At 40.7% G+C, this 14,805-nt stretch overlaps 1 protein-coding gene across 3 annotated transcripts in view; it reads left to right on the forward strand.

Annotated features, from left to right (window-relative positions):
* TUSC3 (tumor suppressor candidate 3) overlaps nucleotides 1–14,805 on the forward strand; it is a 716,299-nt gene that overhangs the window by 341,883 nt on the left and 359,611 nt on the right. Inside the window, exon 2 of one of the 3 annotated variants that reach the window (XM_075860050.1) lies at nucleotides 3,020–3,153. The exons of 1 other annotated variant lie outside the window; for it this stretch is intronic. Coding sequence is in view for 1 of the 2 variants with exons in the window: in XM_075860035.1 (XP_075716150.1) it covers nucleotides 14,103–14,234 (132 nt within the window). In the remaining variant the exon portion in view is untranslated. Of the gene's footprint in view, nucleotides 1–3,019; nucleotides 3,154–14,093; nucleotides 14,235–14,805 lie in introns of those variants that run through there. One more of the 3 variants, XM_075860035.1, reaches the window with a different exon arrangement.

Below are 14,805 nucleotides of genomic sequence, written 5' to 3' on the forward strand. Positions count from 1 at the left end.
AAGGTGACTGATCTACTCAGGTGGATAGATCTAAGGATTCCCCCTGTTCTTCACCCTTAAAGGCTGTGTAAACCTTTGAAAGGAATGTTTTTAAATAAAAAGGTCAACCAGTGTGATTGGTGCAAGTTTATAAATAGTTTATTTTAAAAATTATTTTTACTTTTTGAGATACAGCTGCTTTGTATTCTCTGTACACAGCAGCTGTATCTAGCGCTAAATCCTGTTCCAGTCAGCAGGGCAGGCGTCAGCACCCGGCGAACCCGGGCAAGTGCCGGCGGGGCCCACTGCTCTTGTAGGGGCACACTGGGCCGCCAGGTGCTTTACGCCGCCCAACTGCTTAAATTAACTATAGCCGTCCGTTGTAGATTGCAGAGAGGTGAAGATAAAAATAATTTAAAAAAACTCACCTATCACGTTCCCACGACGAGCTGAACGGTGGCGCAGATTACGTAATCATGTCACGTTGATGTGATTACGTCATCTGCGCAGATCACTTTGTTATTGTGGATGCGAGCAGCGCCAAGTACCAATAAGAAGGCAGTGACGGGACCGTTCAGCTCGTCGTGGGAACGTGATTGGTGAGTTTTTTTTTAAACTACTATTATTGGCGCAAAGTCACCAAACTGGGGGATTAGCTTTTATATGGGAGCACAGGCAATGGACTAACTTCTATATGGGGGCATGTATGTATGTATGTATGTATGGCCATGTATCTAAGCCTACCACATGTTAGGCTTAGATACAGGGCCCCAGCAGACAGTAATCTTATACAGTATAAGATTACTGTCTGCTGAGGCCCTGTATCTAAACCTACCATGTGGTAGGCTTAGATACATGGTGTAACAGACAATAACACACATGGGCCCTGTATCTAAGCCTACCACATGTGTTATAATTTTTTTTTTTTTTTTTTTTACAGGTTTGGTCGTTGGACTACGTCGGATTCCAGGACTATTTCGATGACGGCTTTTTTAATTTTCAATAAAATGGTTAATGAGGGTTGTGTGGGGGTGTTTTATTTCAATAAAATATTTTTTCTATGTCTTTGTAATTTCTTTTAAACTTTTATTACTACCGCCTTAGTAATAGCCGCCGGCTGATTGACCGTGTCCATTACTAAGGTGGGGCTTAATGTTAGCCATTAAAAAAACTAACACTAACGCCCATTATTACGCCGGTACCCACCACCGTCGGGAAGAGTTGGGTAAAATCCAGTACCCGACCATCTGTAGTGATGGTCGGGCACCGGGGCGGCCGCAGGCTGGTATTACTAAGCTGCAAAAGGCAAAAAACAGTGGTCCTTCCCACCCTGGTAATGCTAGGCTGCTGCTGCTGCGTTGTATCTGGCTGGTTATGAAAAATAGGGGGGACCCCACATCATTTTTTTTTCTATTATATTTTCTTATGGAAAAAACTACTTGGGGTTCCCTCAATTTTTCATAAGCAGCCAGATACAACACAGCAGCTGGCTAGCATTACCAGGGTGGGAAGGGACACTGTTTTTGGCTTTTCCCAGTCTAATTATACCAGCCTGCGGCCGCCCCAGTTCTCAACCAGCGCTACAAATGGTCGGGTACCGGATTGTACACGGCTCTTCCCGGTACCCCTGGTGGTGGTGGGTACCGGGGTAATAATGGGGGTTAGTGTTAGCCTCTGCACCGGCTAAAGCTAAGCCCCGCCTTAGTAATGGACGCTGTCAATCAGCCAGCGGCCCTTCCTAAGGCGGTAGTAATAAAGTTTAAAAAAATACAAGGACATAGAAAAAATATTTTATTGAAATAAAAAAATCCACACAACCCTCGTTAAGCATTTTATTGAGAATAAAAAAACGCCGTCATGGAAGTAGTCCTGGAATCTGAAGTAGTCCAACGACCGAACCTGTAAAAAAACCCAAAAAAAATTAGTAACATAAAAAAAGCAAAATAATTCTACTGTCTGCTGGGCCCTGTATCTAATCCTATCATGTGTGATACTGTTTGCTGAGCCCTATATCTAAGTCTATCATGTGTGATACTGTATGCTGTGCCACTGTATCTAATCCTATCCACAGCTATAGGGTCGTAGTGGTATAGATATGCTGTCTCCTATATATATATATATATATATATATATATATATATATATATATATATATATATATACATATACACATATACAGACACACACATACATACACACACACAAATTTTTTTGGGCGGTGGACATATGTTAGTACAAGGATACTTACAGCTGGGGCCCTGTATATAAGTCTATCATGCATGATACTGTCTACTGGGCCATGTATCTAAGCCTATCATGTGTGATACTGTCTGCTGGAGCCCTGTATCTAAGCCTATCATGTGTGATACTGTCTGCTGAGACAATGCATCCAATTCTATCATGTGTGATACTGTCTGCTCAGCTGTGTATCTAAACCTATCATGTGTGATACTGTCTGCTGAGCTGTGTATCTAAGCCTATCATGTGTGATACTGTCTGCTGAGCTGTGTATCTAAGCCTATCATGTGTGATTCTGTCTGCTGAGACAATGCATCCAATTCTATCCAGTGGTGAAGCTATAGGAGCCTTAGGCTTATAGATATGCTATCTCTGATATGTATGTAAAAGTTTATTTATTTATTGTTCGGGGGGTATATATATGTCTCAGGGCTTGTGCCCCTGATCTTTTAAGACCCTAGCAGCGCCCCTGGGCCTAACTAATATATGGGGGCACAAAGGAGACCTAAAAAATATATAGGGACACAAAGGACGCCTTACTAATATATAGGGACACAACTAATATGTGGGGGCACGAAAGAGAACTAATATTCTTTAGGGGCAAAAATGGGACATTACTACTGTGTGGGAGCACATAGAGAGGTATTACTGTGTAGGGAGTAGAAAGGTGGCACTAAAACTGAACCATAACTATTTTCTTAAAGGTCTCCTTTTTTTGGTGGTTGGTACCTTGTAAGGGACAGTATAGGTGGTATTGGTAGGGGCAGTTTATCAACATCACGTTTACCTCTAATTCCTCCAGGTACTGAAATACTAAAGCCTACAGATACCAGGTCTTCCGGAAATCACAACCTCCATGTAACAGGTACATCAAGATTCACACATCACAGAAACGGCACCATCTGGATTCATTGGCCCATGACTTACATGTGACTGGTGAGTGATCCATGTTTACATCCTTCTGGCATTATGTTTCTGCCTTTATACTGCCGCCGCTTGAGTTGCACCGCAATGGGGCCCACTAAGATTCTGTCGTCCACATAAACCTGGAGCCGGCCCTGCCAGTCAGGTACGCGGGACTGACGGGTTCACTGAAAGCAAGAATCCACCTGTAATCTATCACATCTAAGTTATGAACTTAGATGTGATAGATTACAGGTGGATCCTGCGTTTTAGAGATACTGAACCTGTCAGGTCCACAGGAATGACGGATTCAGGTCTTAGTGCACAATACAGCTGCTCTATATAAGGAATACAGAGCAGCTGTATCTCAAAAAGTAAAAATAATTTTTAATAAAAACTATTTATAAAATTGCACCAATCACACTGATTGGCCTTTTTATTAAAAATAAATTAAAAAAATTACTTTCAAAGGTATACATAGCCTTTAACCCCCGACAGGAGGTATGAACTTTCCTAATCAGATTCCTAGGTATTTTTCCTTAGATTATTCATCAATTAGTGGTAGATATGTTTCTGGGAATGTCTAGCGCAGAAGAAGAGACAAAGTTAATAATGAAACCAGGAATCGACATCAGGAGAATGGTCAAGATGGAACAGACCAGAGGAGGAGACAAAGACGAAACAGAAGACAAGAACTGGGTCAAAACCAGAAGGTCAGTCTACAAATACCAGACAAGTAATCCGATGGAAGAAAGGCAAAGGTAGAATTTAGAGGAAATGCTGAGGTGAAGGATCAAATACAACTAGTTCAATCAAATGTACCTTAATCCACAGGTAATGGTCTCAGGCAGTGTTCCTCTTTAAATAGCCTGTTAGGCCTGAAGTAATCAGGGTGCACTTGTAAGCTGGAAGCAAGGTAGCCGCAGCCACCAGCAGGCGATCATCACAGAATCGGGGGAGATGAAAGGGTGTGGGTTGCTATGGCAAACTGTACCGGCCGTGGTCGCAGACCCCTTTTATCCTGCCGACATTTTCCTCTCCGGAGATGCCAGCACATGCGGCCATTGTGTCCTGTAGTGACCACTAGGGTTCGCGCTTGAGCTCATTCCCGGCCTAAAAGGTCCAGCGTGCGCACAAGTTAAGAATGAACTAATTAGTCCCAGATCCCTGGACTATAAAAAGGGCTCCGCCCATCCAATCCTTGCCTGAGCGTTGTTTGTATTCCTCTGTTAGTCTTGCAAATGGTTCCTTAGTCGTTTCCTGTTCCCACTGCTCCCGTGCCCTGCTACCTTTATACCGAGTGTCCCGTGCTGTATTTGTTCCTGTGCCGTCTATAGTGCTGGAGTCGTGCTGTGCCGTTTACCACGTCTGCTGTGTTACACCACGTCTGGTGTCATCTGCCATGCTTTGCATCATCTGCCGTCTGAAGTTCCATTTATGCCTAGCCACTGCGAATGTCTGGACTATTCAGGTACCCTTGTGCAGGACTTTGTATTGATTGGGTACGCTATTGTTTGGCCAGCTGCCTCCCCGCTACGGCGGTGTGGCCTAGTGGGTTCACATACCCACGGATCATGACACAACCTGACGGGACTGGCTACAGGGAAGTTGCACCTGCCAGTGGGGAACCCATCTCTTGCCATACATTTCCTCTGCAGCATATAGTGCAAGGGCAGGCACTAGCAGGCTACCCCCCCCTTTTATGATATCCATATGCCCTAATAAGGGATAAACCCTTTAAGTAAAAATATGGTAAAGAAAAAAAAAACATACCTATATTACAGATGGGAGAAAAAGCAATTTCACATGCATTCAAAATAGTCATGCAGTCTAGAAGCACAGAGGGTAAATGTGACAGCAATAGGTAATTTGCATAATAAATCATTGGCAAAATAAAGACGCTGGTCCAGTGCCGAAATGCGTAGCCACAATAAAGGAAACTAAACAAAATTATTACCTTGTCTGAAGTCAGCAGAGCTGTTACAGATTTCCCAATTTTCCTATTTTCTGTTCCTTGCATAACAACTGTCTGAGATGATCACAGATGAAAAATAAATACACCTTGGCTTGGACAGGGAATGAGAAAAATTATCATTGAAATGGCGATACAAACTAAGGGCCTGTTCAAATCAGCGTTAAGTTCCATTGATGGGTTCCGTCAGACCTTTCCGTCAGGGGAATCCATCAACGGAAAGGAAAACGGAACCCATAGCTTCCATTTGTCTCTTTTCCGTAAGGTTTCCATTTTTTTGGGGCGGAAACAATAGCACAGTCGACTGTGCTTTTGATTCCGTAAAAAAAACGGAAACCTTACAGAACAGAGACAAACAGAAACCATTAGCAATGGACAGCTTATAAATCTCACATCAACATCGGGCCAGAGCTAGTCACAATGGACAAATAACAGGGGCCATTAGAAAACGTTAGTACTAGCTGCTGTGCACTTTAACCCCTTCCCGACATCCGCTGTATATATATGGCGCTGTCGGGCAGGGCTTCCGGCAAAGCGCAGTACCATTACGTCGCGGTGATAGTGCGGGCTCAGGAGCTGAGCCCACACCATCACCGCCGGGTGACAGCTGTATGTTACAGCTGGCACACTGAGGTATCGGCCAGGACCAGAGCTAGCGTCCGATCCGGCCGATTAACCCCTCAGATGCTGCGCTCAATAGAGATCGCAGCATGTAAGGAGTTTTTAGCCACTGGCACCCCAGCAACGTGATCGCTGGGTTGCCGGTGGCTGCATAGGCGATCAGAGGCCTAATACTTACCTACCGGTCTGCCCGCAACAGAAGCCTCCTATGCCCTGCTTGGCAGTGGGGCCTAAAAGGCTTCCGGTACCATCGGCAAGACGGCGCCGGCTCAGCTTCCGGCTCATAAGCTGAGCCAGCGTCATCAGCGGTGGGTGTCCGATGTATGTTACAGCGGACACCCCTGCCCATAACCCCTTCGATGCAGCGATCCAATGCGATCGCTGCATTAAAGTGGTTTGTAGCAAATCTGCAGCCTGCCATGCGATGGCAAGGCTGCCAACTGCTAATATGGCAACAGGAGGCCTAACAACAGTTCTAATACATTGCACTACATAGGCAGTGCAATGTATTGGAACATCAATCAAACAGTTGGACCTTCAAGTCCCCTAGTGGGACTAAAGAAAAGTGTAAATAAAAGTTTCAAGTAATAACATAAAACACAATCGCCCTTTTTCTATTATCAAGTCATTTATTATTGAAAATAATAATAAAACCATACATATTTGGTATCACCGTGTCCATAACGACCTGAGCTATAACAATATTATGTTATTTGTCCCTCGCAGTGAACGCCGTAAAAAACAACCTAAAAAATAATGCCAGAATTGCTTCTTCTTTGGTCACTTTGTCTTCCAAAAATTGAAATAAAAAGTCATCAAAAAGTTGCATGTATCCAAAAATGGTACCTATAAAAACTATAGCTCGTCTCACAAAAAACAAGCCCTCATACAGCTCCGTCGACGAAAAAAAATAAAAAGTTATGGCTCTTACAACTTAATTAATTAATAATACATTATTTTTACAAAAGTAATTTTATTGTGCAAAAAGTTGTAAAAGTTAAAAAAGTGCTATAAATTAGGTATCGCCGGAATCATACTGACCCACAGAATAACGTTAACATGTAATTTATAATGCTTGGTGAACGCTATATAAAAAAACCTAAAAAACTATGGCAGAATTGCTGTTTTTTTTATTACATTGCCTCCCAAAAAAAAGGATAACAAGTGATCAAAAAGTTGCATGTACCCCAAAATGGTACCAATAATAACTACAGCCCTCATACCCCTACCTCTATGAAAAAATAAAATTAGTTAAGGCTCCAATAAGCCAGGAAAGAAAAATATGCAGTTGTGCCGGCCCGATGGGTACATTTCTTCTGTTTCAAGTGGCGATTTATCAAGGCCCTAATATTAGGGAACCAGGAAGGGGAGGACTCAAATATATCTGCTGGAAGCGAGGATGCCCATATAATACCAGGACAACACTTCCAAGCAAAATTCCTCAAACTGCAAATGTGTGGAGTGTGGACCAAATGGGAGATAAGTAAAGACAATTATCAGTGCGACACCGGCCTGTGCAGAAAGGATTGCTTAACAGCGTAACAAATATTTATGGATTATTTTATTGTTTACCCCATTATTATACCACCTGACTATGCCCCTGATGTACTCTGCCCAGCTTACATATGCGCCCAAATTATAAACTGAAATACCAGTAAAACTCCAAACAAAACTACTACCAAGCAAAATCCACGCTCCAAAAGCTAAATGGCGCTCCTTGCCTTCTGAGCCCTACAGCGTGCCCAAACAGCAGTTTACTTCCACATATATGGCATATACCTGGGAGAACCCTTTTAACAATTTTCGGGGTGTGTGTCTCCAGTGGCATAAGCTGGGCACAACATATTTCCCACTGAAATCTCACATCTAGGGAAAATTAAATTTTTACTTTGCACCATCCGCAGCGCAATAATTTATGGAAAAGACCTGTGGGGTTAAAATGCTCAGTACACCCCTTAATAAATGCCTTGAGGGGTGTGGTTTCCAAAATGGGGTCACTTCTCAGTGGTTTCTTTTATTATTTCACATCACAGCCTCTGCAATTGTGAACCTATACTGTGTAAGTTGCCAAGCCTCAATTTCACATGGTACTCTCTCAATCCTGAGTCCTGTCGATAGTCCGGGTAAAAGGTTAGGGCCACATGTAAGGTGTTTCTAAAACCGGGAAACACAGCATAATAATTAGAGAGCTGTCTTGTTATGGTGGCACAAGCTGGGCACCACATATTAGAATATCTATGGAAAAAAATACCATTTTCACTCTGCAACATCGAGTGCACACTAATTTCTGCAAAACACCTGCATGGTTAAAATGCTCGCTACACCCCTAGGTGAATACTTTGAGGGGTGTAGTTTCCAAAATGGGTTACTTGTGGGGGGTTTCCACTGTATTAGTCCCACAGGGGCTTTGCAAATGCGACATAGCAACTAGAAACCAATATAGCAAAATCTGTACTCCAAAAGCCAAATGGCACTTCTTCCCTTCTGAGCCCTACTGTGTGCCCAAACAGCAGTTTATGACCACATATCGGGTATTGCCGTACTCAGGAGAAATTGCTTTACAAACGTTGTGGTTCTTATTTTCTTTTATTTATTGAGAAAATGAAAAATTTTTAACTAAATCTACGTATTCTATTTTTTATTTTCACTGCCCAATTCTAGTAAAATCTATAAAAACCCTGTGGGGTCAAAATGCTCACTACACCCTTAGATGAATTCCTCAAGGGGTGTCGTTTTCAAAATGAGGTCACTTGTGGGAAGTTTCCACTGTTTTGTCCCTTCGGGGGCTTTGTAAATGCGACATGGCCTCCGCAAACCATTCCTGCTAAATTTGAGCTCCAAAAGCCATATGGCGCTCTTTCCCTTCTAAGCCCTGTCGTGTGTCCAAACAGCCATTTAGCACTACATGTGGGATGTTGTTTTAATCGGGAGAAATTGCTTTACAAATGTGGCAGTGCTTTTTCTCCTTTAGTCCTTGTGGAAATGAGAAAAAATTAGCTAACCCTACATTGTCTTTGAAAGAATGTAGATTTTAATTTTCACGGCCTACTTCCAATAATTTCTGCAATAAACCTGTGCGGTCAAAATGCTCACTATACCCCTAATTTCCTTGAGGGGTCTAGCTTCCCAAATGGGGTCACTTTTTGGGGGATTTCCAATGTTTTGGCATCGCAAGAGCCCTTCAAGCCTGACATGGTGCCTAAAATATTTTCTAATAAAAAGGAGGCCCCAAGATCCACTAGGTGCTCCTTTGCTTCTGAGGCCATTGCTTCAGTCCATTAGCACACTAGGGCCACATGTGGGATATTTCTAAAAACTGCAGACTCTGGGCAATAAATATTGAGTTGCATTTCTCTGGTAAAACCTTCTGTGCTACAAAAGAAATTGATTAAAAATGAATTTCTGCCCAAAAAAAAAGGAAATTTGTAAATTTCACCTCTACTTTGCTTTAATTCCTGTGAAACGTCTAAAGGATTAAGAAACTTTCTAAATACTGTTCTGAATACTTTGAGGGGTGAAGTTTTTAAAATGGGGTGACTTATTTGGGGTTTCTGATATATAAAGCCCTCAAAGCCACTTCACAACTGAACTGGCCCCTGTAAAAATAGCCTTTTGAAATTTTCTTGAAAATGTGAGCAATTGCAGCTAAAGTTCTAAGCCTTGTAACGTCCTAGAAAAATAAATCGATATTCAAAAAACGATGCCGATCTAAAGTAGACATATGGGGCATGTTAATTAGCAACAATTTTGTGTAGCATAACTGCCTGTCTTACAAGCAGATACATTTAAATTTAGAAAAATGCTAATTTTTTTGCAATATTTTGGTGTTTTTCACAATTAAATATTGAATGTATCGAGCAAATTTTGCCAGTAACATAAAGTCCAATGTGTCATGAGAAAACAGAATCGCTTGGATAGGTAAAAGCATTCCGAAGTTATTACCACATAAATTGAAACATGTCAGATTTGAAAAATGAGTCTCTGTCAGGAAGGTCAAAAGCTGCCAAAGAGGGAAGGGGTTAACATTTTGGATGGTTGTCTAATTTTTCACAAATATCTTTGGATTTATGAACCAAGAGAAAGGGAAACGGAAACCATAGCTTCCATTTGTCTCTTTCCGTAAGGTTTGCGTTTTTTTTGCAGAAATAATAGCGCAGTCGACTGCGCTATTGATTCCGTAAAAAAACCGGAAACCTTATGGAACGGAGACAAACAGAAAACATTAGCAATGGACGCATTACCATTGAAATCAATGGTAATGCTAAAGGAAAGCTATGGTTTCCATTTGGCTTTCTGTAGATGGATTACCCTGACGGAAAGATCTGACGGAACCCATCAACGGAACCGAACGCTGATGTGAACAGGCCCTTACTTATGCAATTCCTGAGGTGCAGATTGATATAATAACATATTGCTAAAATCAGAAAAATACTAAGTAACCTGTCACAATATGATGCTCAGTTAATAAGTTGTTTTGTACTTCTGTAACTAATCTGTCAGAGAAGGAAGAGAAGCATGTCATCAGTCTTGAGGTTAATCTCACTTTCCTACAAATAACCTTCCCCCATTGCACAGTTTATAAATCTCATATCAACATCGGGCCAGGGCTAGTCACAATGGGCGAATAACCGGGGCCAATAGAATACTTTAGTATTAGCCACTGTCGCTGCAGAATTTAGTATGTCCGTTAACGTTGGACATTATCTGCATTTGTCTATGAGCTCCAAATTAGTGAATGCTCTGTCAATGGTGGATCTGAGAGAGGCCGGCCGGAGAGACCATGACACGCAGCTTCAGTGTTCAAACGATCTCTGCCCTAGGGGGCGGATCCATCTTTATTTATAAGAAAATGAGAGTAGGTGGTAACCTCATACTTGCAAACATAAACATTCTATATATGGTAATATCCCAAAACTCCACATATGGTATAATGACAGGAAAGGTGTAGGCTTTGGTTTCAGCCAATCATCTACAATATGATAATGACTCTGATTCAGCCAATAAGAATTATTTCAATGCATTATAATAATTCTTCACCCTCCAAGCCCCAGGTGGCCTGAACCTTGTCCCATGGGAAGGAAACACATTTCAGATACACAAGTTAATTTGTCTCTACTTCTTATCTCACTAGAGAATGGAGACTGCAGATAAGTTTAAATTAATTAAGCAGAGCGCTTCTTCCAGGGCTGAATCCCCTCCCTCTGGTAAACAATGTCATTGTCCATTCGGCCAAGGCTATTTGATCTGCTCCTTACAAGAGTAATAAAACATTCAATTCAAGAACACATAACATAGAATTGCTTCAGGACATCTGCTGACATTTACTTTTTACTTATTAATCTCAAGATGGCTCCTTCAGGCCAAAAGATGGATTCCAACGATCCAAAATGGACGCCTACCATACAAGATGGAGTCCATGCAAAATGTTATCTTTTAAACATATTCTAATCACTTTCACAAAAGCAATATATGTTCACACATATAAAGATAATTAAATATTTTTGACACCACTCTGTACTTAAACATTTTGGATGTTGTCTAATTTTTCACAAATATCCTTGGATTTATGAACCAAGAGACCAGCCATTTCAAGAAGTATGAAAGGTTGATCAATATAGAGGAGGAGGTGCAAATTCTCAACTTCAAATAACTGGTGGCTTATTTACTACACTTCATTTTAAGGATGAGTTAAATAATATAGAAGTTGTTCTAAACCTGCACAAAGTTTACTGTAGTAATCAATTCACAACATATAAAGAAATCTAAAGATCTGTCTGTGAAGGTTTTCATTCATCCAGATCATTGTAATCTATAGAGGTGTGGGATACAAAGAGCATTCTAGTAATTGATGTGCCATAAAAAGAGCATGCCAGTGACCAATAAACACCAAATGTGTCATTAATTGGGTATTACACTCTTTTTAATCTGTTTTTTTCTCTCATAGCACTACTAATAGTCAAATTTGTCCATATACAGTAATGTAACCAGCACTCAGCACAACAAAGTTAGTAAGGTTGAAAAAGACATTAATCCATCTTGTTCAACCTATTATCCTATCGTCTTAATCCAGAAAAACCCCCATAAAGAAGCCAATTTTTCTCATCTAAGGGAAAAAAAATCCTTTCCAACTTTAAATATTTCCCGGGATGAACATATAACACATAACCTGTAATATTATGTCTATAAAAAAAAAAACATTCAGGCCCCTATAAAATCTTTTAGGGTGGAGGGGAGTCCCACTTGTAGGAACTTTGATGGCGCAAAAGAATGGCAGGCAGACACACAGTTGAAATGCAGAAAATTAAACTTTTACTTACTGCTTGACGGCTTCAAATACTGTATGTACACAGTTCAATAAGATTATGGTTACCTGCTTGAACCTGCTAAGAAATGACATAAATATAAGAACAGTCATATTAACATTTGTTATAGTTACAGTCCTGGGTATAACAAGGATCTTATACAACAAGGATTATTAGCCAGTACTCTGTACAGACTTCTGATATGTGTGTTCTAACTAAAACTATATTCTTAACATGAGCAGCTATGCAACTTTTAATGCAACCTTTGATCTTACCTGCCTTGGCAGCAGCTGCCTGGCACTGGTTGCTACAGTTCAATTAGATGTCCACTAATATCTCCAAGTTATTTTTCATTTCAGCTTTACCCAGTGTTTTTGTATTTATTATATTATAGTGAAATTTGTCTTTCCTCCAATTTTACTACTTATGCCAGCTGCAAGGTCATTAAAAAATATCTGAAACAATACAACGCTGTCCTCTGTGGAACTCCACTAGTAACCATATTTGGCCCCCAAAAAATGCAACATGACAAAAAATAACCTTATTAACCTCTTACTGCCGATACACCTTTTCACGGGGGTCACCAATGGGCATTATTCTGATGCATAATTCTTTTCATGGTGCATCAGAATAATCCTAGCTCAGGTGTCCCGTGTTGGGAGCAGCCAGTGCTCGGCTGTCTAATGACAGCTGTACTTCTGCTCCGATCCCAACCATTCAACACCTTAGATGCCTAGTTGAATAGCGAGTGCAGCATCTAAGTTCTTTACAGAGGTAGGGAGCTCCTTCTGTCAGGCATTGGTGGCCTGCGAATGGACTAACAAAGGCTCTTAAGCCCATCATAGCTGTATGCCTATAAGGCCATGCCAGTTTTCACACTGACTACTTAATATACCAAAATATTATAGCAGCGTTCAAAGCATCGTATAGAGATGTCCCCTATTGGGACTGAAAAAAAAATATTAATTACTGTTAAATAAAGTTAATTAAAAAACGGTGCGCAGTAAAAAAAAAAAGTCATACATTTTTTTTCCATAAAAAGTGGTTTTCTTTTTTGAAAGGGTAAACAAAACATTATAAACACATGTATATGGTATCACATATATGATTGTATCACGAACAATAATGTTATTATGTTATTTAAACCACAAGGTGAATGGCATAAGAAAAATATACAGTAAACTGTTCCATCCTCTCCCCCAAAAAATTTAATAAAAGTTAATCAATAAATCTCATGTACCCAAAAATAAAAAGAATTAAAACTACATCTCCTTCCGTAAAAAAACAAGCCTACATACGGCTACATCGAGCAAAAGAAAAAAAAAAGTTACAGCTCTTGGAATGCAGCGATGAAAAAAAATATATATATTTTCTTTTAAAAGTGTTTTTATTGTGCAAACGTAGTAAAAATAAATAAATAACCCTATACATATTTGCTATTGCCGTAACCATATCAATCAATAGAATAAAGGTAATTTGTTATTTATGCTGCAAAATGAACAGCGTAAATTTAAAACGCAAAGAATAATGTTATTTTTCCTTATCCTGCTGAAAGAGGTCACTGCCACTTGAGTATATTGTTGCCATAAAGAAGTGTATTTGGTCTGCAACGATGTTTAGGTAGGTGGTACGTGTCGCAGTAACATCCACATGAATGCACATGAAGACACAACTCAGGTACACATACTGTAACTGTAACGAGCTGTGCACCTGTGTGTCCATCACATGACCATGGACAGAATAGTATCCAATGGAAGAAATCAATTATGTTCCTACTGGATAACAACAAGCAGAGATCTTGAAAACCGTGAGGAATAAATACAGAAAGTATATTGGAAATTTGTATAACTTTTAATTATGCAAGAAATAAAATTAATTTGTTGAAAGCGTGCAACCCTTTTAAGTCCTAAAATGACAGGACACTGACTGCTAAGGAACCATTGTGGACTAGTTCTTTTATAACAGTAGAAACTAGCACTAACCTGATGCTGTAGTGCAGTTCGGTCTGAGAAAACTACACTACCAGTGATGCTCTGCGTCCTCCTCGGTCGCTGATTGGCTGACTGTGTAGCCAGTGAGAGCAGCTGATGGCAGCAGAGCAGGTGCTGATGGGGAAACTGAGCTCCACAAACATGGCGTGCAGCATGAGAGCAGCTCTGCAGCATCTACTCATCCTGATCCTATGCCTGCAGATCGGGGGAGGACAAAAGAAGAAAGAGGTATTCTTATTATTACTGCCTGTGCGTGATAATCCATGATGTGTTCTGGGTGCACATGAGCTGCTGTGGAGGCGCAGTATGGACGTGGCATAGTAGTCCTGCATGTATTACTGACAGCTCCGTATTCCAGGCTGTGTATAACAATAATGTGCAGCTGCCTTGAATTGGAATTATAATCTGTACAAATATAATTGTGTTGCCCATAGCAACCAGTTGTTTTTTTTTTACTAATGTCATATATCCAGCACAGGATGGGAAATAAAATCAGAGCCCTGATTGGTTGATAGGGGCAGTACCTGATTTCCTTAGATTAGTTATAAATAATCCCACTCAGACTACAACTGCTCGTGTTCCAGGAAAGGACATGTTCCATTTTCTCCATTTATATTTGTAATATAGTGCCAGTCCTAATAGTGCCCATACTGTTGTAGCAGTCATGTATCAGTGCCCATACTGTTGTAGCGCCATGTATCAGTGCCCATACAGCAGTAGCAGACCTGGGTATGTCCATATCCTTAAAGGGTTCGTACAATCAGCGCGGTCATGAGCATGAGTTCAGTGAGAGTCTGAC

Source organism: Rhinoderma darwinii, chromosome 1 (genome assembly GCF_050947455.1).
Source record: "Rhinoderma darwinii isolate aRhiDar2 chromosome 1, aRhiDar2.hap1, whole genome shotgun sequence".
In the NCBI taxonomy this organism is placed as follows: domain Eukaryota; kingdom Metazoa; phylum Chordata; class Amphibia; order Anura; family Rhinodermatidae; genus Rhinoderma; species Rhinoderma darwinii.